Source organism: Martes martes, assembly GCF_963455335.1.
Source record: "Martes martes genome assembly, chromosome: 6".
Taxonomy (NCBI): domain Eukaryota; kingdom Metazoa; phylum Chordata; class Mammalia; order Carnivora; family Mustelidae; genus Martes; species Martes martes.
In genome coordinates, this window is record NC_137893.1 from 71,033,293 (window position 1) to 71,056,523 (window position 23,231).

Consider the following 23,231-nt stretch of genomic DNA (forward strand, 5'->3'; position numbering starts at 1 on the left):
CTAGGCATTTAATTAATGTTAGTCTTCACGTACCATTAAGGAGACATCTCTTCAAAGATCTTGAGAAGGCACACATATTGACTACACAGAGGGAAAAAAGCTTATATGTAGGTAACTTAAGGATAGTGCTGTTCCCAATTTTTCATTTCCTCCTCTACCCAAGCAGGTTTCTAATGCAGGAGAATGAAGGGAAACAGTGAATTTGTAAGAGAAGGAACCATATTGTGATTGTCTGCTGATATACACAACACAGAGCCCATTAGGGCTCAATAAATATTTGTTGAATGACAGCTCCAGTGTCATTTTCACAGGGAAAGGTCTTAAGCTTGATATATAACACAGTCATGAAGGAGGGGAATGACCTTGTCCACTCTAGAGAAACTTGCTGTAATTTAAACAACGATTTCTTTTGGCACTGACACATTACTGATAAATTCTATATTCTGGTACCTATAACTTTAGAAATGCTTTCCCAAAGGCTACAATTATCTGAGTAATTGAGGGTTAAGAAAATGAATTGACGAGTTGGGTTCTGGAAGAAATGTGGGAAGATGATCCCTGAACAGCTTAACGTTTGTAGCGACAATATCAAGTTAAACTCAACATCTGCATCATTCTATTGCTGTGTTCGAGGAATCTTCCTGCTTTGTAGGAAGCCACTGATATTTACAAGTCAGAATGGTCCTTGGAATTCTCCGTTATCAGCTGGAGTCTCTTAGTTTTCCAGAGGTTGATTACCCTACTTGTGGATTCTCTTGGCTTTTTGCTTTTCCTTCTTGCATCCTAAAAACTAGACTTAGGATCTTTTCCTGCTCCTTTGAATTTTCATCAGCATGTTGATTTAGTTACTTGTTTTCAGCTTCTGGTTTCTATTCTGATGCAGCAGGAGCCTTGACACTCTTGGCCAAAATGATTAAGATTTTCTGTAGATTTCAGGTGTCTGTGTTCTTTTACCCTGAGACTAGCAGAAGAGAGTTTCTTTACATCTGGCGACAACTGAATAATAATAAGAATTATTTGAGATGCGATTTAAGGTGTAACTACCACGTCTTAGGCATTTGTTGTACATTTTATGCACATAATCTCTCACCACTCACAGTGGCAGTGAAACGTGGTGACTAAGAGTGGAGGCTTTTGTGCCTGTTAACCTGTGTTCAAATCCCAGTTCTGCCAACTAACTGCTGTGTGACTTTGGTCAAGCCATTTAACTCTTCTCTGACTCAGATTTCTTAACTGTAAAACGAGGAGGATATTATCTACCTTTTGGAGTTGTAAGTTAATTCATGTAAATTACTTATAATATTACTTGGCATACCATAGGGTTATAATATGTTATAAGAGTTTATTATTGTATCCTTCACTAGACGTATTTTTTAAAAGATTTTATTTATTTGAGAGAGAGAAAGAAAGAGAGCGTGAGTGCACACTAATGGGAGCAGGGGCAGAGGGACAAGGAGATTCCCTGCTGAACACAGAGCCTGCCGTGCAGGGGCTCCATCTCAGGACCTGAGATCCTGACCTGAGCTGAAACCAAGAGTCAGATGCTCAACTGAGGCACCCCAGGTGCCCCCAAAGCAAGGTAGATAGTTTAACTTCCTTTTCTAGTTGAGAAAACTGAAGCCCAAGGGGCTAAGTGACTTGCCTAAGGTCGTGTTTTATTACGTGAGAGAACAGGGAATTCAACTTGGATTTGATTTCAAAATTCATGGTTTTCATACTAGCCTGTGCTACCCCTATATTTATCTTCCTAGGGAGGAGAGAAAGTTGGCAATATGACTATATATTACCATGTACCATTGTATATTTATATGCGGTTCTAAGAAATGTGGATGGTTTTAGTGTGTAATTGTAGAATCAATTCCAAGACTTTAGAGTCACATGTCATACACAAAGCAAATAAAACAACCTCACTCTATATGAAGGTTGAGTTCTCATAAATTTGGGGTCACCCTGGCTTTTCACATTTTCTGACTAATCTCATCCCAGGATGATTACGACAAGCCCAGGATTATCCGTCATATTTGGTTGTGCTCTCACATCTCACCTACAGGTCCTTTTCCAACACCTACTTTCATTTAATCAACATGAGCTCCTTTAAAATGCAGGCACTTAGCAATTTGAAATGCACAAGGACCTGTCATGAAGCAATTATGAATATTAAGTGCATTGCTCTAGAAGAATAAGGAGAAGAGCAACTTGAAAACTTTAAAAATCAGACCATGATTTGAAAGCTTATGACTCCTGTGGTATGTCCCAAGGTATTCATAAATCTTTTAATTAGATGTGAGTCTGAACTTTATAGCACTTCATATCAATAAATCATAAACTGATTCAGAAAACGGGGTATATTTTAAAAACACTTTGCTCTTGAGGCAACTAAAACAAGACTATAAAAAAACTGGTGCCACAGATAAGGGCAAAACAACTGTTTAAGTAAATACACACAGGCGTAAAAACATTGTGTTTGCAGATTGGATACTGGAAGAAGAAAAAATCCTTACTCAAAAGAAATGTATGTTTTCATAAACAAATTAAGTAAAACGTTGCCGAGTTTTTGGAGAGCTTTATCATGCCTTCCCCCAGAGCAATTATATCAGGAGTTGTAGACGGAGATGAAATAAACAAGCATGGGAAAGAACACACTACCTTCAGTTTCCCAGTCAAGCCACCAACGAATAGCATCGCATTGGCGTCCACATCAAGAATGGTGTACCCTGGAGGAGATGCCGCATAGTAGGTACTGGGCACGATGCTGGCTTTGGGCCCATCCAGGGCTCTCACCGAAATGGTCCCATTCCTCCCAGTTCTTGAGGGGTGTGTATTGAAATGAAGCGAAAGAAAAGGCAGAACATAAAACACATATCACGTTTACAGTAACTTTAGTTTTTAAAGGTATGAAACGTAGGGACTTGTGGCAGAATATCTAAGAGTTAATTGGGTGTTGAGTTTCCAAAGATCTGGATTCATTTAAGTGGCAAATCAGACCAAGAGCCTGATCTTTGCTGGCTGTTTCCTGGCAGATCTGGCCAGAACCGGTCAGCCACAGGAGAGTCTGATCCTGCACAGTTGAGTTGAGGTGAAATGACACAGCAACAATGTGCGTATGGAACGGCCCCTGCTTAAACAGAAGGCCTGTTCCCATTGGCTTGTGAAACAATTTACTGTTTACCAGCACATGCTCTTTAAACGAGCTGGTACTACTTCCTTTAGCATTTTGTCTAATTTAATTCAGCAAGTGAACCCCAAATGAGCCACCCTTCTGCATGATAAGCTGCATCATTTCTCCTAAAATCCCTTGTTATATCCTGGCTCCAAATTTGCTGAAGTAGTCTTCCTGGAATTGTGCATCTTTTATTGTTGGCATCCCATCTCAGTGTATACGGCATACCATCTCGTCTTCACAGTTGTGTATACAAAGTGTATGGAAGAACTGCAATCTTACATTCAATTAATAGAATTTTGGAAGCTATTATTATTTCATTTCATTTTCTGAAGTGATTGATGTCTGTGTGTTGTTAAATAAGAAAAACTGGTCTGTCTTCTGGGACAGGCAGTCATAACAAAACTTGAGTGTCTCTGTCTCTCTCCGCTGCCTAATTTAGGTTATCTTTTTGTCTCCGATGGTACAGTGTGAACTGAAGCACATGGAAATAAGAGAATGAATTTATCAAATAAGCTTCTTCCTCATCTTACCAGAATGTATCTCTTCTGATCAAAGAATTGACCCTTGTGAATAGAAACGTTCTTAAAGTCACAAAAGTACTTAATCCCTCCCCTACTCTCAGGCATGGAAGCATGTTGTCTGCTGCTTTCTCTCTCTCTCTCTACACACACACACACACATATACACACACAGTCGCTCACATTCCTTTACTGAAGATCTTAAAAAGGAACTAAAAATATTGCTTCTCACTAAGTTTCCTTTTAAGCTTTTATGATGAAAAAATGTAAGTGTATACAAACACAGAGTAAAACTCTCTGTACCGTCATCTGTATTCAACAACTGCTCTATCCAGCTCTGGACCCAGGCCCTGAACTATACATACTCTCTCAACTGTTAGCTGCTTCTGGGTTTATAGGTGTTGAGAATTAGGTAACAAAGAAGAGGAGGAAATGAGGGGAAAGGACTGAGGACGGGAATGGGTTCTCTATGGTATCTACACACTGCTAGAAGTTAATGGAATCAAAGCTTCAGACAGAATGAATCAATATCCTGTAACCATTTTAAGTAGCGTGGATACAACACCTTATATATTCGTGCCAGCATTTAGATATGCACCTGCCTGTAGGCAAGATTGCTGTGTAGACCAGAAGAGGAGCTAAGCACGAGTGGCAGCCCTCACTCTAGCTTGTGCGTAATAAGGCCAGTCTCCGTGCTCCTTCTTCAGGGGAGATAGCATGTCTGAGAGTATGACAGCACGACTATGACACAACCAGCTGAATAGTCCAAAATGGACGGGACACTCTGATCAATACGTGCAAGGTGTGTAGGTTTCCAGCATACTACAGAGACACCCACTGAAACACATTTGTACATGTACCTATAATATATAAAATTTATACACAGGCATACGTAGCGACCTCCTTGAAATGGAAAGAAGAGTTTTCTTATAAATTGGGAAGCTACTCCAAATTCTGTCATTTAACTGTCTTATAATGTTTATTGAGTTAGTTACCTCGATGCCTCAATACGGTACCAATAAGAGTCATCAATAGTCAAATCTGGATACTCTACACGTCCAACTCCAGATCCAACATCCCAGAGGAAGCTTACTTTGCCTTTACGCATTTCTATAGCCAGAAAGTCAATCTGGTTCAGAGAAACACAAAAACAACAGATATCAGATATCAGATAGCCCAAGGAGGCCAACAGAGTTCTTTTCAAAAGGTGCTATTTATAGATATGTGAAATAATTAGAAGTTTCACAACAAATTCCCAAACAATACAATCTATTATTAGGTATGATTAAGTCATGTTTTATTGTGCATCTCTAAGGCAACACAAGTGTCCATACTGCTGAGGCATATGTGTTAATTTAACCAATTTTACTTTTGAAACAAAAGTCTTTTCTCATTCTGGTTCTTGTGGAAGAGACAAAAGAAAATATTTGGAGGTAGAATTCATTATTGTTTTCACCAAGGACACTGACATTTTTAAGGGGTCAGCTGTGATTTTTTTTTTTTTTTCTTTAGCTCAAGGTGACCCAAAATGTCTCAAATGAATGACAAGTATTGACTTAAGCAATGACTGGTCTGTTGAAAATTTTATTTATTTTGGAAGATTCTCATGCATACAGAGTCAAATGTTCAAATAAAAGGAATGAAAACTTTTGGGGGTGAGTATTGGTAGATACAACTTCTGGTTTTTCAGTTTGAGTCATAAATTTAGCATGAGTCAAAAGACTTTTCAGTGGTAGGAAAGAAGTACACAATTTGTAATTTCATTCAACATGAAAGTTCACTGTAATTTCTTAGAGACTTTTTAAAATAAAGCTTTATTCCTCTTAGTCCTCCTTCTTAAATAGCCAGATCTGAAAATATAATTCTAAATAAATGCTTGACTACTCATAAATGAAAGCAGATGTGCCTAAATACTGCAAACAGTTTTCTTTTAAATATTCATTTTTTTTCTAACTTAATTTGACACTTCAGAACTTTGTGAGGTAAGATTCAGAGGTTTTCAAATCTGAAAGGCTACATCACACAATTTTGGGACCACGTTATTAGGTTCTATACATTTCCCTCACTATGAAGATTAACCTCTGTGTATTCACATATCCAGGAGACTGAAGAAGCTGAACATCAAACTTACAAATTTGGCACTTCCAAGATAAAAAAGGAGGTTGTCAGCAACAGCTGTCTTTACGTTGACAATGATATTATTGTAGCTTCCTTTCTTGATTTCCGGCTTGTATGTTCGAATGCAGTCACCTCCGGAAGACACAGATACTTTGATCTTCAAGAAAAACAAGGTACAAAGAACCAAGACTAAATCTCTCAGCAAGTTTGAAGTACTTCCCAAACAACCACAAAACCATCATCATCTCTTCTTTGAAGTTATTTTTTTATCATCAAATAGAATCATTAAATGCCCATATGCAGACACCATTATACTCATTAAGGAGGGCATGGACGATCAGCTTCTCACCAGGATTTTGACAATAAGCTGTTCACAGTCCCGTATCTTGTTAGCATGCTACTCTTTTTCGAAGCATGCAACTAACAAATTCTTACCTTCATACCTTCCTCCTTTATGAATGTGGGGACATTTTCCAAAAGGTGATTTTATATGAAGCTAATGATAATGATCTTCATTAAGGTTGTTTAATGAAATTTTACAATTCAAATTTCGGTGATTCTGGTATCACTTAAAGTAGGACACCATTTTTCTTTCTGTTTTCAAGAGGAAATTACCTACCCTCTCATGTTCTTACAGTTGGAAGAGGCCAAATAGATTTTGTTCTAGATGTTCTGACAATACAAAGAATATTAATCATGCCACTCAGGACATACATTTGAGAATAAATTATATCTTTTTATTAAGTTGCCAGGAAATGAAATGGAAATAATTTTCAATAGTTATCCCTACTAATGTATTTAACAGCTCCTTTTTCTTCTGACTAGTATTTTAAAAATTACTATAAATTGCTAAGAAAGAAATTCCTATGTGAATAGAAATGAAACTGTTCGTATCGATTCTTACTTACATTTAGGGAGCCTTTCTTCAACCACAAATAACACTAGTTGATTATATGATTTAATTTCCTTTGCTTCAGGTATACAATCACAGGGGCATTTTTCAGGATAGCTTGAACTCTGGAAGAAGCTGTTGCTTTGCTCCATGAGCGTGCTCAAAGGAGGAAGCAGAGACAGGGAAAGATGCAAAACTTCCCTTTGCCATTGATTTATAAGCTCAGCTTCAGGAAGCCTCCTCTTGGTTCTCACTAGCAGTGAATTTTCTAGCACTCTGTGCTACTCAAATAGTTTTTGCACTTGGAAGAAAATCTACTGGTTTTATTGCTCCTCCCATGAAGGGGACCGCAGACTCCAGACAAGACAACTAGCCTCTATATTATGGTGACACAAGAAGCATCTCCAAAAGTCTCATTGGGGAATGGGTATAGGCAGTCCCAGGACTCCTCCCCAAGGGTGGTATAGCTACACTGAAGAGGTGCTGGATGAAAAACCCTTTTTAAAATTTAAATTCAATGAGTTAACATATACTGTATTATTATTTTCAGAGGCAGAGTTTAGGGAGTCATCAGTTGTATATAACACCTAGTGCTCATTACATCATGTGCCCCCCTTAGTGCCCATCACCCAGTTACCCCATCCCCCAACCCCCTCCCCTCCAGCAACCCTCAGTTTGTTTCCTATGATTAAGAGTCTCTTATGGTTAATCTCCCTCCCTGATTTCATCTTATTTTATTTTTCCCTCCTTTCCCCTACGATCCTCCGTTTTGAAAAACAGGTTAAGTTTTAAAAAGAAAGCTAAGGAGGGGTTTATGGTTCTGATGAATATGTAAATTCATATGTGTTTGAAAGCTTCTGGGAATGCAGCAGATCTGTTGCCTTTCCTGCAGACTCTGCAGATGTCATGCATTTGTACGTTATTGTTTCATCACCTCATCCGCTAACCGAACTGCATCCTCTGCAGAGGAAACACGCACTGAAAAGAAACAGGGGCTCAGCCTAATGGAGCCCGGGATGGTGACCCGGGCTAGAATAACCTCAAAGTCTACTGTTTAGGCTGTTTTCCTTGTCCTCGTCTTCCTCCTAAGGTTGGGACCCAGACTGTAACTCTGGTACCCAGAGAGTTTGCTCTGCATTCTGGGGGAGACAGTCTTCCTGGTAAGTGTGGTTCTCCACCAGGAAGTTAGTTCTTTAGTCCACAAACAATGGGATTTTCCTTCCACGTAAGGTGCTGAGAGTCGGTGAATCAAAATGAGTTGCAGGAAATGTGCAACTTGTACTCTGGATGTTCATACTCTAGAGCACATGTGCAGACCGTGTTACATGGTAGAGTAGCAGCTAAACAAAGGGTTATCCAAGGACCTAGAGATAAAAGTTATAGAGCAGGGGCGCCTGGGTAGCTCAGTGGGTTAGGCCTCTGCATTAGGCTCCAGTCATGATCTCGGGGTCCTGGGATCAAGCCCCGCATCGGGCTCTCTGCTTAGCGGGGATCCTGCTTCCTCCTTTCTCTCTGCCTGCCTCTCTGCCTACTTGTTATCTCTGTCTGTCAAATAAATAAATAAAATCTTTAAAAAAAAAAAGTGATAGAGCAAAGCAAAAGAAAGATAATATGGTGGAGGGAAGATAGGGGAAATGCTGCTTTCAGATGTTTTTAATGTTCAGGAAAAGGTATAGGATATGGTGAGTTTTAGGAATTGGCAGCAAGTAAACCAAAACCATCATCAGGAAAGACCTTGACACTGAGCAAATTCAGTATCTGAGGCAGGGTATAAACATCACTGACATCATAAGATGATCAAGGAGAAGAAGTCAAGGTCTGCCTGGAATTCATGAACAGAGCTGAGTAATACATTGAGCTATAGGAGCTATAGGAAATCATATGCAAATTCCTAGTGGGGTTGGCTTAGTAATCAAAAGGAACTGTGTGTGGGGTCTGTTTTATCTTTATTTCACAAATGCTTTATGGGCTTGGCCATTGAGCTGTATTATGACTAATTTAATCACAACTAACTTTCACAACTAATTTATTTTTGTTTAAAGAATACAGTGTGGGCTGCCTGGATGGCTCAGTTGGTTAAGCATCTGCCTTTGGCTCAGGCCATCATTCCTGGGTCCTGTGATCAAGCCCCATATCAGGCTCCTTGTTCAGTGGGGAACCTGCTTCACGCTCTCCTCTCCACTTGTGCTCTCTCTCACTATCTCTGTTGCTATCTCTCTCTCTCTCTCCAGTAAATAAAAGAAATCTTAAAAAAGAAAAAGAGGGGCACCTGGGTGGCTTAGTGGGTTAAGCCTCTGCCTTTGGCTTAGGTCATGATCTCAGGGTCCTGGGATCTAGTCCCGTGTTGGGCTCTCCACTGAGCAGAGAGCCTGTTTCCTGCTCTCTCTCTCTCTCTGCCTACTTGTGATCTCTCTCTGTCAAATAAATAAAATCTTTTAAAAAAAAAAAAAAGAAAAAGAATATAATGTAATAATACTCCTTGGTTGCTCTTTAGAGAAGAAATAATGAATGTAGGTGGAAAACATGACTCTTTAGTCACAGGATTGGTTTCTGTCCTTGCTCGGGTACACCTGGTAGAAATGATAGGGAACTACATGATGGTGTGTTGAAAAGGGGATTACCAAAGTGTGGATGACAGAGCACTGAGTACTGAAGCCTAACTGAACTGATGAAACCCTATCTGAGAATTGAAAGTCTAAGAGAGTAGCCATTTTAAAACGAAGGGTATTTAATGGCAGTAGGAGTTAAAATTAATCTACTTTATGGCATACTTTACATATCTAAAAAATAGGGTTCTCTGAACAAAATGACGTTGTTATGCCCTAAATGCCAGCAATTGATCTCGTAAAGTAGCCTATTGCTCAACTCTTACACATTTATTTGAAAAACTCTCTGGATTTTCTGTTTTCTGGCTTGTGGTTTTGAATACACCCTCAGTACTTGAAAAATTCAAGCAGCCCACACTGTTGGTCACCAGTCCATACCTACTAATCTCTCTTTTTAAATACCTTGTGTTTTGATTTCCAATTAGAGCCTTCTTAAACAAATTAAAACAGGTAAATCAAAATGCAGTATTTATAAATTTCTCCAGAAGAAGCTGCTAGGATATTTCCCTCTCATGAAAAGGGAGTAACTTCTGAAACACAAACATGTCTTAGAATGTTTTGTTCTATCAATTACTGTTATTTCTAATATGAGCCCTTCGTAGACTTCTAAACAAAAATCACTAAGCCTTAGTTATCTCTAAGGCATTCCTCATACAACATTACCAATGAATCATTATGAACTCAATTAAACATTATTGAGGATCCCATTATTATATCTATTGGATTTTCACTGCATTTCTCTCATCCCGTAACTAGGTCATTTGTTTAAAAAGAGTATCAACTGCTCCATTTCAGAGTCAACAAACTAAAGAAAGCTACTTTCAAAGAAATGTCTTTAATTTCTTGGTCATATTGAATATGTGTCAAGGCCACATCCAGACACTACTGCCAGGCTACAGATACATTTATAAAATCAGGCAAATGTCATCTTCAGTTAGTATAAAACTCACTTGAAAAAAAAACTGCCTTGCTTACATATTTCTAACATCTTATAAAAAATAAGACACTTTGTTGTAACTTCCATTTCAAAAGAATGATTGAAAGTTTCCTTGAAAGGCATGGACAAGGATTACTTTTTTTTATCACTTCTTTATACCTGTCTTTCATTTTATGTTTTGAGATAGGTTTTATGTATTTAACAAGCCAGAATTTTCTCTTTCTCCCTGGGGGAGGAGAGGGGTAGGAGGGAGCACAGAAAACTGATGAATATATGGCATATTTTTAGATTTCTTTACAAGAAGAAATAATAAGAATGACCAGATTTCCCCACATGATGACTAAGAAAATATGGCTAAGTGCGTGGTTTTCCAGAGAGTATTTACTATTATTGTTTTTTCTTTTTTAAAAGATTTTATTTATTTATTTGACAGACAGAGATCACAAGTAGGCAGAGAGGGAGAGAGAGAGGAGGAAGCAGGCTCCCCGCTGAGCAGAGAGCCCGATGTAGGGCTCGATCCCACGACCCTGAGACCATGACCCGAGCCCGAAGGCAGAGGCTTTAACCCACTGAGCCACCCAGGCGCCCCACTATCATTGTTTTTTTAAATTAACATTGCAAAAGATAGGAGTGATATCACAAGCTCTCCCTTTCTCTTGCTACTTCCACCTGCTCCAGGTGGGACTCTTATTGAAGTTGTCTTGTTCCTAGTGTCCTCTCATTTATACCCCAAACAACTTCCAAATTCATATTCAAAAAACACAGCCCTGAGAATATTACATTTCTTCTTTGAGAACTTTCAGCTTCTCCTCACCAATAAGGTTCATCTCAGGAACCATTCTGGCTAAATGGAATTGCTTACTTCGCCATCCAAGGCCTAATAAGACCTGGCCTCCAAGGACCTTTCCAGTCCAATGTTCGCTCGACCAGTCATCCTGGAAAACTAGACCACTCCCTCATGAGACGAGCCCGAAACTTCCTTTTTTCTCTGCCTTGGTCATTCTCAGAATGCTCTCCTTCCTTACTCTCCCCATCCAAATCCAGCACTTCCCCACCCACCCAAGGCCTGGCTCAAATTCTTATCTTTGGGAAATCTTCTGGCCCCTATTACAGGAGTTCTTTTCTTTCAGAACTTTATAGCATTTCCCATTGGTCAGGCAATGTAACACACTATTTGATATTACCTTGGAGTTATTTATGTACATGTCTTATTTCTTCTATGGTGTTATAAACTATGTAAGTAGAAGTTGCCTTGAATGTAGGAGATGCTTTTTCTACATGGGCAAAATCTTAGCTAAAATCCCAAACCTCAAACTCACATCTACTTCTTTTCACTTTGTGCTTTATATGTACAATAATTGTATGTCATCATACTGCCCACTTGGTTTTCCGATTGTAACTCAATATATATGTGTTCTCAACCCTATCTGCTTCTTTCACTTTGAGCTTACGTACACCATCTTGATGAATTTATCATTTTCTAAATTTCTCCTTAGTCAGGCATGAATTCCTTTTTAAAGTGCACCTTGAACTTATTGTCTTAACCTTGTTTAGAGGTATCAGCTATGTATAAGGAGGAGAAATGATATACTGCTCCTTGGGTCTCATATTCCTGGCCACTACTCAAAAAATTGTAAGTTGATGGATTAAGATAGGGCATTTTTGGTCATTCTAGTTTCAAAGTTGCTCAGAAAATGGAACTTTCGAGACAGAAAACTTGGATATATAAAAAGATTTGTATTTAAACCTGACAATATAAACTGTTATTTTTTTCTTCTATTTCTAAAGTCACCACGGGATGAATTTATTAGTTTAGATAAAGTTTCACATTGGTACTTAGCAATTCTACCCGGGTTCACCAGGTTGCTATCTTCTAGAAAGTTCTTCTCTCCTACAAGTTTTCTAATTGGGTTAGTAAAGAACCAAATTTTGATACAAGTAAGATATTTGCTATTCTTCCTCAAAAAACCAAAACCAAACCAAAACAAACAAACAAAAAACAACAAAAACAAAAACAAACCTGCTGAAACTATAACCAAAATAATTTGTGTTGTTGTACTCAGACAAAAAATATACAGAATAATGGTTGTTCATTGCTATTACTCTATATAACCTTGTTTACTCATTGCTGATACAACCCCGCTGGTTGGCCTTTTTTGCTTTTATCAAAAGCATCCATGACTTTTAAACATACAATAGTAAGATTTCCATTCTTGCTATTTGTGCTACTCTATTCAAACAATGATGACATATACCAAAATTCCCATTTCTAAAACAGTAAGTGGTGATTATTCTTCCTATGAGATGTCTTTTGAAATTTATGGGGAAAAAAAAAAACTAACCATTTTTTCCTCCCCTCCCCATAAAATTACTTCAGGTTAAAGGAAAATAACCAGCAATCAGTCAACAGGATACACGGGGGGGGGGGGGGGGGAAGGCATTCTGTCTGGGAATAATACCCCAAATTACAATCAATTACTGACACTGAAAATAAAAAGAGCTTACAGAATTAGCCTGTTTCCGGGCTTGGTTTATCAGTTCCTTTATCTCAGAGATGTTCTTCTTTAGGTTATCCTCAAGTTCCTTGATGGGTTTGAGTTTATCTATCAGACGATCAGCTTCTTGTTCTAGATTTTTCACAGTCGCATCGGCATCTGCAACTGCATTGAAAAAATGAATGCATACCACACACACACAGACACACACACACACAGACACACACACACACAGACACACACACACACATAGACATGAAAATAGTAGTATGCTTCATTAAATAATTGAAAGGCTCTCATCTTATCCACATGATAAAGCAGGGCCATGATTGCAGAAATGCAGTGTGTGATGGCAAATGGAAAATTTCAGTTGGGACTCAGGCAAGCCAAACAGGAGGTGTTAGAGACAGAGGACCAACACTCTGGCTTTGTGATCAAGGTGAAAGTTAGCATTGAAGGTAAAGAATATGATGACCTTAATTCGATGATTAATTTCTAGCTTCAAGCCCAAAGCTTACCTTTATAGAAGTTTAGTCACAGAATCAAGGAAATGAAAGTGTTTTAAAATGTCACTTCATCTGTCCAAGCCAGAACCATATTTAAATCAGGGTTCTCACCCAAAATTGATTTTCTTTCTTTTTCTCACGGTCTGTCTTTGTATGTCTTAAAGAGGGAAGCTATCAAAATGTCTTCTGAAAACATTTCAGTGTTGAACAACCCTTAGACTGAAGGTCTATGTTAAACTTTAATTAAATCTTTCAAGCTGCAGTTCATTTTCATTTTGAAGAAGAAATGATTATCCTAATCTCTATATTAGGTTGAACCATATTAAATGGCCATTCTTCTAGGTTCAAAAAAAAGTTTGAATATCAACAATTTCAAAAGGGGTTTAACCCTAAAATAATTGAAGGTTATCATTGATCCACAGACTTTCAGCATGAGCTTTTCATAGGAGGGCAAATGACACATGGAAACCAATTACTCTATCTCAAGGACGCTGGTCATCTTACCTAAACTATGCCGTTTATTATCTGATTGAGCATGTATTGTTCTGATTTCTGTCATTGTGACTCTGATGAAAAAGTGAAACTGCTTAAGGACCTAGGCTGTGCGCTTTGCTCAGCTATGAATGATCAGCACTCTGGTGGCCAATGAAACACTGAGAACTAATCCTCAGGAATGGATCAAAGGTGCTCAAAAGGAAGGACATTATTATTTTCAAAGCTTGCTTGCTTGTTTATTATTTACTTATTTATTTGGCACGCACATGCACATACAGGTAGCATGAATGGGAGAGAGAGAGAGAATCTTAAGCAGGCTCCGTGCCGTGCCCAGAGCAGAGCCCGAGGCAGGGCTTGATCTCACAGACCTGAGATCATGACCTGAGCCAAAATCAAGAGCCAGTTGCTTAATCGAATGACCCACCCAGGAGCCCCGGAAATTATTATTTTTAAACTAGGCTTTGAATTGAGTATTTTGAACTCATGCTCATAAATAGGAAAAATACTGTAAGGGTGTTTAAAAAGGACATAAGTGTATTATTAAACTTAATTAAAAGAGTTGCTAGATCAAAGCCTGATATACAGATTCCTGGGGTCAAAGCTCTTGTTACACAACTGGATATTCAGCAGACACCGTTGCCCTTTTGTTCTGTATACTTTTATTTTTATTTTTATTTTTATTTTTTTTTTAAGTAGGATAGAGAGAGAGAGTGAGCACAGGCAGACAGAGTGGCAGAGGGAGAAGCAGGCTCCCCGCGGAGCAAGGAGCCCGATGTGGGACTCGATCCCAGGACGCTGGGATCATGACCCGAGCCAAAGGCAGCCGCTTAACCAACTGAGCCACCCAGGTGTCCCTGTTCTGTATACTTTTAATAAACCATTTGTCCATTTTTTCCTTCCTTTAATTCCCCAATATTACCCTGATATTCTACAAATTATCCTAGAGTTAAGAAAAAATTATTTAGATTTGGGTTCATGGGAAAAAGAAAAAGGGTAAAGCAGACTTTTTCAGCTTCATCCAGGAATGCATTCTTTCCTTTGAAAGCTCTCAGATTCTTATCAAATGTTTCCAAATCAAATCCAAAGGTTTCCTACCTCCCTCTCTCTTTTTTCCCCCCTTCTATCTTCTGGAGAAGTTGAAGTCTTTTGGAAATTATCTTCTTGACGGTTTTAAAAATAAAACCTCTGTGATACTGAGTTTGATACTTTCTTAAATAGTGCTTTTTAAAAGTTTGTGACTTTCTTCTATAATTATTTGAGTGTATAGATTTTAAAATCACTTTTGAAGATAGATTATGATAATTCAATGTTTTTCTAGGAAATTATTGATCTCTTTTAGGCTCTAAAATTCCCTAGCATAGAGTTTTGACAAGTACTTTCTTATGTGTCAAGCTTCCCCCCTGTATCTAGTTATAGCTCCTTTAGAACTTTGCCTATTTGTGTTTTATTATTCTCAGGTAGTCTGCCAAGCATTAAAAATATTTTATCTTTACAATCCTAAGGATTCACCTCTTGTATTTATCAAATGTATTATTTTCCATCTTCTAATTCATCCATTTTTTTATCTTATTTTTATTTTGTCTCACTTACAGGGTTGATTACTTAAATTGCTTATTTCAGTGCTGGTTTAGTAATTCCACTGAAGACAGCCTTGGTTGTATTTCTCAGGTTTCAATATGTTGGATTTTACTATTATTATTTTCCATTCCGAAGTTTAATTTTTGACTTTGAATTTAAACTACGAGATATTTAAGAGAGAATATTATTATATCCCAATAATTGCTCAGTTGGTAAGATCTAATTTTATTAGTTTTATTTTGTGCTTCTCCTGGTATAATTCTCTAGAAGTTGAGAATAATTATTCATAAGAGGGAGGGAAGTGAGCATGGGGTGGTGGAGGAAGCGATGACAACAACGTATACTTAATCTATTTTAATCCTACTGCAAAGAAGTCTTTTGAACTTCAGTGGCTGAATCTGTGTTTTCAGAAGAATCACAATTTGATTCAGTCTGTAGAAGAATTCTATTTTCCATTTTTCTATTGGTATCATACAGGTATTTCACTGATTTCTATAACATAATTGAAAGCATTTTATATCAAATACATCCATAAGCTAACTTTTTGTAAAAAAAAATGTCTTTTTAAAATATATCTAGTATTAATACTGTGACACTGGAAAGAATAGCTATAGAAGGTTAAAGCAATACCCAAACAAGGTAACATGCAAAGCTGAAGCATTTGCAATAGGCAGTCAAGCTTAAAGTTACTGAAAAGTACGCCAGTAAACATATACATACTGATTTCTGCAGGTAATTTCATATGGAAGCAAAACAAAAAGAAATGAGAAAATTCATGAGGAAATAGTTTTATGAGTTTTATAAACCAGTGATTATAAAAAAATGGTACTTTTCACAATAGGTGCTAATTACCAATGCATCCTATTTTAAGTCAAACAACTGTGATCAAATAAAAATCCACAAACACATGTCAGTTAGCAGGCTATTGTTCATACTGAAAGAAACTGTACTAAGATGTTCTAATAAGATAGAAAACAGACCCAGTTTAATTACTATTACAGGTAACTATCTCTAGATGGAGGATAAGATCAAAAAGTTAGAGAAAAATATTATGAAGAGACCACTATCAGTTGAGAATCAATATGAAATTGAAAGAAGTAGTGTCTTCAATTATAAAATAAGAAAATGATATTTACTTTAAAACTTATTTTCACTTGGGGGGGTGTACATATTGTGATCTGGCATGCATTGGAACCATTTATTTGAATGGAATCTTTGAACGACAGACGGCAGCTATTTCTAGGCTTATATAAGACACAATAAAAAAAAAAAAAGATTGTATGGCCTTTTTTTCTTTTTTTAAGAAATGGCAAAGTATAAATCCTCCCTAGCTCTGAAATGCACGTGATATATGTTTTCACTTTTCCTTGCTCTTTAAGGAATCATGCTAGTAGTATTTACTATTTTGTAGCTTTTGAGGCAATGGTGCTGAAAAATCAGCACCTGAATTACAGAACACCCAATGTCAGTAACTGTTTCTGTTACTACATGCTAGCAACATTTGGATACCCAATGGAAATGTTGGTATATAAACAGAGGGCTAGTCTCTTCAGAGTGACAAGTACAAAAAAATCAAGCATCTCCTTTGGTGAAATCACATACTAAGATAATGTTGCATCACTGCATAAGATGGAAAAAAGATAAAAATCATAATGCTTATTGACTACAGTTAATATTTTAAATTATCATTCTATTAAGTTCTACCATATTTTCTCAGTAAATCCTTATTAACTTGATATAATTGAATGAAATATATAAAAGATGTAAAGAAATATTCTTGATAAACTAGATACTTTAATTTCCTGAAAATATTTAAATAATTTAAATATTTAAATGATATTTAAATAATATTTAATATTTAAATAATTTAAATATTTACATTTAAATAATAAAATATTAATATTTTTGTATTTTAGTGCGTTTCAGGTTGATAACATTTTAATATCCTGTTCTAACAGGCCTGCTGGTGAGTGTGCTCCTTGACCTCTATGTTCCATGGAACTTCACAAACTCAGAAAATATAATTTCCCAAGCGCAACTGTACTTTCAATTACACTGAAGGATTTAAAAAAAAAAGTATTTGACACCCTTATACCAAAAATCATGCAGACTTTGAGAATTCCTGGACAAAATGTGGATGAAGAAAGCACTAGTGTAGGGCCTGGGAACTTGGGTTCTAGCTCTGGAGCTACAGCCACTCCATTTCTGAGCCCAGTCAATGGGGAGAGCAGACAACATCACTGTGGGGTCTCCTCCCCCTCTAAGAGTTAGGAGTCTAGGGTCCTTTTATAGTATGAAGAAGCACATGACATACTCAAAGTGAAAAAGGAGATCTTACTGTTCTTCGATGGATCTTTTAACACAGCATTTGTTTTGGCTACGCTGTCTGCTAGTTGATTGTAGTTTTTCTTCAGGCCATCGAGGTTCCTGTGGAGATCTTTAATCTGTGCCAATACGTCTTTTGCGGTGTCGTTGGCTTGTCTTGCTTTGTCCTTAATGGCTTGCAGTTTAGCAGCTGTGTCTGTTAGCAGGGGAGGGTATGGGGAACAAAGCAAAGGGTCCAGAGTTAGTGGCTTACTCCGTGCCGGTCAAAGGGAGGCTGTGGCTGGCCCACTTCGGGGACACACGCACGGAGGGAAAGGCTGAACTTTGTCTCCCTTGATTATAGCAAATGAAGTAAATTTTTAGCTAAATTAAATTTTCTCAGGGACCTTTGCTATGAATACCTGATCAGTTCTTAAGATAGCAAAGTGATTATTCTAAATGTTCATTGTATAAGGGCATACTGTGATTTGCTGCCAAACATATTACAGAGAGAAATTTATCCCCAAGTCATAGTTTCATCAAAAATAGATTTAAGATTTAACCTGCACATTCCAAAAGGTGAATGATGAATGAATGTACTTCAACTTAAAGGTAGAGACTCTGTTGGGTATTTTAGACCATGTGTTTATGTACTTATATTAGTTTTCAGCATTGGAAATTTTCTATTATGTCCTTACTACTGAAGGAGATGACAAGCAATCCTGGACAGTTAGGTTTTTTTAAATATTAAAAAAGTAAAAATCATTAATATTTCTGGTGTTATATAAATGTATGTGTTAGTTTACTTGATCATAATTTGTATAAAAACATATACTGAACATATAGGTGCCTACTAGTATGTGTAGATTAATGGTTAAAGCCACAGGCTCTGAAGTTAAACTGTGGGGTTCAAATCTCATACATGCCACTTTTAACAACGCCCTTCAGCATTCTGTTTCATTTCTTAAATTTCACATACGAGTGAATCACATGGTATTTTTCTTTCTCTGACTGACTTATTTCCCTTAGCATGATACTGTGCCTCAGCTTGTTCCCTGTAAAATGGGAGTAACACTATTAATTTTGTAGGATTACTATAAGGATTACATACACTTAACACACATATTGAGTAAACACTCAATAAACATCAGCAGATTTTGTTATTATTGTATCACATTATGAAAACATAAAGGATAGTGCTTTCAGGAACTAATACCAAACAATAACTTCAAGTACTTATAATAGGTAAGAAGATATTACAGACATGGTTCAGCTGTTAATGTTTTCAAAGATGAAACATTTAAGGAACTGAACTTTGCCAAGAAAGATGTGCTGATGATTGCCAGAGGGGAGGGCTGTGGGGAGAGGGGCAGAATGGGTGAAGGAGGGATTGGGAGATACAGGCTTCCAGTTACAGAATGAGTAAATCATAGAAATAAATACACAGCATAAGGAATATAGTCAATGATCCTGTAATAGTGTTGTATCAGGACAGATGGGAGCTACAACTGTGGTAAGTACAACATAATCTTATAGACTTGTTGAATCACTGTGTTCAACACTTGAAAATAATGTAACATTGTGTGTCAACCATACTCAACAACAACAACAAAAAGAAGTAAAGAATGATGTGGGGAAAGGCTCTCCTCTGTCATGTAGGTATTATAATCACCTGTGAGTTTGTAGTAGAACAACATTTTAGAGAACAGTGCCCATGCATTCAATTTCCCATTAACATGAGATTACAAATAATATTATTTATAATAATAAGAAGAATCTTATTAGAAAGATTTTCTGGGCTGAAACATGGAAGAGAAGTATGTATGATGGTTATATTTTCCTTTTTGCAACATCTACCGATGGATGTCAGCTAGGATAACAAAACATAAGAAAAACCCGAGGAGAGAGAGTATGGCTTAGTTTCTCATTCTCACAAAGAGAAATTCACAAGTAAGAAAACCAATATCTAATTTCCTGACAACAGTCCAAGTGTAATGTCAGAAAAGATGGTAAACGTTAGAACATTCTTTAATAGTTCAGGTCAACTGACACAGTTTGCAGTGTCCCAAATGCTTACCATTTGGAATGGCTGACAGCTTCCCCAAAGTGTCATTCAAAGCTCTCAGGAGATCCTCATTTCTAACATCTGCATTTTCTAATCTGGTTATTAAGCCATTCAGATAGTCATCATTTTCTTTGAATGGAAAACAAAAAAGAATGAAACAATTTTAATTATCTCAGAGTTTACACATCTCTGATATGGATACATAATTTCAGATTATTTTAATATAAGGTTTACAAAATGCAGGAGAATGGATTTAATTCCTTTAATTTATTAGCATCTATCAGTACATACATTTCAGACCATAATATAAAATAGATGTTCATGAAATGTCCATTTCACTCTTCAACAGGTTCAATAGCTATGTTTTCCTCTTGGTGTCTGATATGTATCTGACTTAATTTTATGGTTTTTTATGGAGAAAAAAACTGCAAAAGAATCAACCTCTTACTGCACTTGTAATGATGCCCTCTTGACATTATTCCCATTAATATTACTTATTTTAAAAATTTCATCACCAAAATGGATCACAGGATTAGCTTTTAAAAATCTCAGATAGATATGATTGTTAAGTAGAATCTCCCAACTACGGTAAATATCGCATAAATACATAGTTGAAAATGAATGAAAAAAACTTCAGTGCATTTCTGACAAAATGTTTTTTTTTTGTTATATATAGAGAACAATATTTTATAAATTTCTCTCAAATAGGCTTTTCAGAGGTTTTTTTCCTTGCTACCTTAGCATGATTTCTTTAACGTTAAAAAAAATCACCTACTGGAGATAATTCAATATTACAAGTATAAATTTTTCAGCTGCATTCCACTAGTTTTTAACATTGCCAAAACAGATATACCTGTGAAACTACATCAATGTGTATCTCCCAGAATGTTCATGAGATCTTTAATTGGAGGTACAGATATGAGAAAAAAAGATCCTTAAGATCTTTTTCATGAAAATGAACAAGGGACACAATACATATGGTGATACAGAGACAAAAGTTTGTCAGTGTGGGATATGGTGGTGGGCGGGTGGAGAAGAACATACGAGAGAACCCTGATGGTACTTAGAGCAGATAAAAACCAGGAACAGAACAAGCAAGGGAGTTCATGGTGGCGCGAGCACCACCATGGTGGTTGTGCTCATTAAATTGCTTCCTCTGGGCAGATAGTTCTTTTCTTGTATTTAAAAGAGTGATTGATTAATTGATCTGTCAATCAATCAATAAACATCTAAAGCAACCTGAACTGGGGCAACTTGTTAATGTCAACACTAAGACTGTTGTTCTCTTCGCTGTCCTGGTACCCAGCTTGGGCAGCAGGAGAGACTAGGTCTCACACAACAGAGCCAGAGTGGTCTCGATTTGCTTGTCTGCATACTCCCCCAGAGGCAGCGCACCTGGCTTCTCAGGGGAACTGAGCAGACCACTGTCAGCTAGAGAAGCATCCCTGCCTTTACCGGCCTTCATCCGGAAAGAATAGCAAAGGGAAAGGAAGATGGATGAAGGATTCTTAGCTATCAGTATTCTGGATGTGAAAAAGAGGACTGAACATATTAATTAATGATCCACTTCATTTCATAGAGGGCTTTTATAGGCAGACAGATTAAACTACTGTTAAACAATAGTAATGCAAGCACATACTACAGTTTAACACACCTGCCTTTAAGCTCCAACCAAAGACCTGACATCACTGAAAAACAAAGCATAAAATATCCTAGCAAAGCACGGTTCAAAAACATCAATATGTCCATTTCAGTCACTAAGATGTTATTATTTTCAGTTCTAAGTGCCTCAAAATATATTTTCCAAGTAATTAGATTTTCCCCTCTGTCAATTATGCTTCACCTTTCTTTTAATACTTCTGTTATTCTCAGTGTTTGTACTAAAATAAAATCTTTGGATAGGTTATTGAAAGCCTACTTTCAGAGGGAAAGCCAGTCTGATTATGACTGTGATCACTATATGAATTCCTTGAGAATAAGAGGCTGTTCTTTTGATATTGCCTTGGACGTCTTCATCAATTAAGGAAAGGGAACAGTACAAATTTTATTTCTTAGCTTCTTGATTGGATTTGATTTTTTAAATAATGAAGCATTCAAAATGGTCTGGCAAGCAAGATCTTCGTGTACAGTGAAAAAACCATTAATTTAAAGGGCCTCACTTGGTTTATATTATTTTATGCATTCAATTCGCAAATACTGGCTGAACAGTCAGGCTAATTATTCAGAAGAAAGATGGATCCGAAGACCATTGTTGCTTCTGTCTTTCAAGTTCCAAAGCAGTAATTTTGATCCTCTGCTTTCTGTACTCAGAGGTCAGAATGTGAATATTCTGCCCGCACTCTGATTTCTAGGTTTCACCTATTAGATTTGGATTCCTTCTTGATGGATCCTCTCCCAAACTGTGATGATTTTTTTCTGAAGTAGTTTCTGGAATTTCACAAAGCCAAATCTGAACACTTTATAGCTTTGTCAATAGAATTAGGTGAGTAGAAGGCGTGTACAGAAACCTACCGTGGATTTCAAAATGGAAAACTTGGGAAACTATAGCAATGAATAGCTCAAAAAAGCAGCCCTCCAAAGTCAGCTTTAAATGAAAAGAGATATGAGGCCCAGTGTATCTACAGCTGACATGTAAGGGAGACTGCATTTGGCCTAGTTTGAACTGTAACATGACCAAAGAAACAGAATTATTAATAGTTAAAGAACATCCAACCCGATCCTTTAGTTGTAAATTTTGGAGAACAAGAGAAGGATCCGATTTATAATTCATAGTAACATTTTGTAGGATTTCCTCTCACTTCTTCAGCTCTCATACCCAGTAGCTGTAGTTAAGACATTCTCTTTAACTTCTCTCTAGGTATCACACCCACCAAGCCTTAAAAGCTACACACACATGCTTTTTCCACTTTGGTTCTCCCTTTCCCATCCTGTCCTCACACATTAGAACACAAATGTTAATGGGTTTGGCAGACACAGAGTTCGTACAGTGACAGAAAGAAGCAGAGCAGTAAGGGTCGACTGTGAACATTCCTGGCGATATCAGTTCCTTTTCTTACCCATGCACTGACCATGCAGGATAGACATACTCAAACTGAAACTCACCAGGGTTGTAAGTCACTGCTACTCAGAGCACATATTTACTCATTTACCAACTTCCTGACACCGTGCTGATTATGAATTACAGTTCAGTTAAATCAGAACTGGTAACTTTGAACTATGTTATGTAATATCTCAAAATAAAGCTGTTGTGTCACTTCTTTCATCATCAATAATGTCTTCTTGTACAAAATTCTTGTTGTTAAAACTGTAGTGTGGTGCAATGAACTCATCGTAAGACTCAGAGGTGGAAGACGAGGTGGGTTCAAATGCCATTTCTTTCCCTTTTTACATGTATAAAATAAGGATAGTGCCTTCCTTCATATGACTGATATGAGAAATAAATCTGTGGATGTATGAGAAAGTACTGGATTTACAACAGTAAAAAATTTTACAACATTTAAATGGTAACAAATTAATTCATATTGGCTTGAGGATTGCGCTGGTGTATTTACTAG

The 23,231-nt window shown here is 37.1% G+C and overlaps 1 protein-coding gene across 2 annotated transcripts in view; it reads right to left on the reverse strand.

Moving 5' to 3' along the window:
- LAMA2 (laminin subunit alpha 2) overlaps nucleotides 1-23,231 on the reverse strand; it is a gene marked incomplete at its 5' end in the record, with an annotated part of 635,124 nt that overhangs the window by 66,215 nt on the left and 545,678 nt on the right. For both annotated transcript variants that reach the window (XM_080805462.1, XM_080805461.1), the window contains 6 exons: nucleotides 2,647-2,806; nucleotides 4,677-4,810; nucleotides 5,813-5,956; nucleotides 12,740-12,894; nucleotides 17,647-17,829; nucleotides 19,690-19,806. In XM_080805462.1, the coding sequence (XP_080661588.1) occupies nucleotides 2,647-2,806; nucleotides 4,677-4,810; nucleotides 5,813-5,956; nucleotides 12,740-12,894; nucleotides 17,647-17,829; nucleotides 19,690-19,806 (893 nt within the window). The remainder of the gene's footprint in view (nucleotides 1-2,646; nucleotides 2,807-4,676; nucleotides 4,811-5,812; nucleotides 5,957-12,739; nucleotides 12,895-17,646; nucleotides 17,830-19,689; nucleotides 19,807-23,231) is intronic.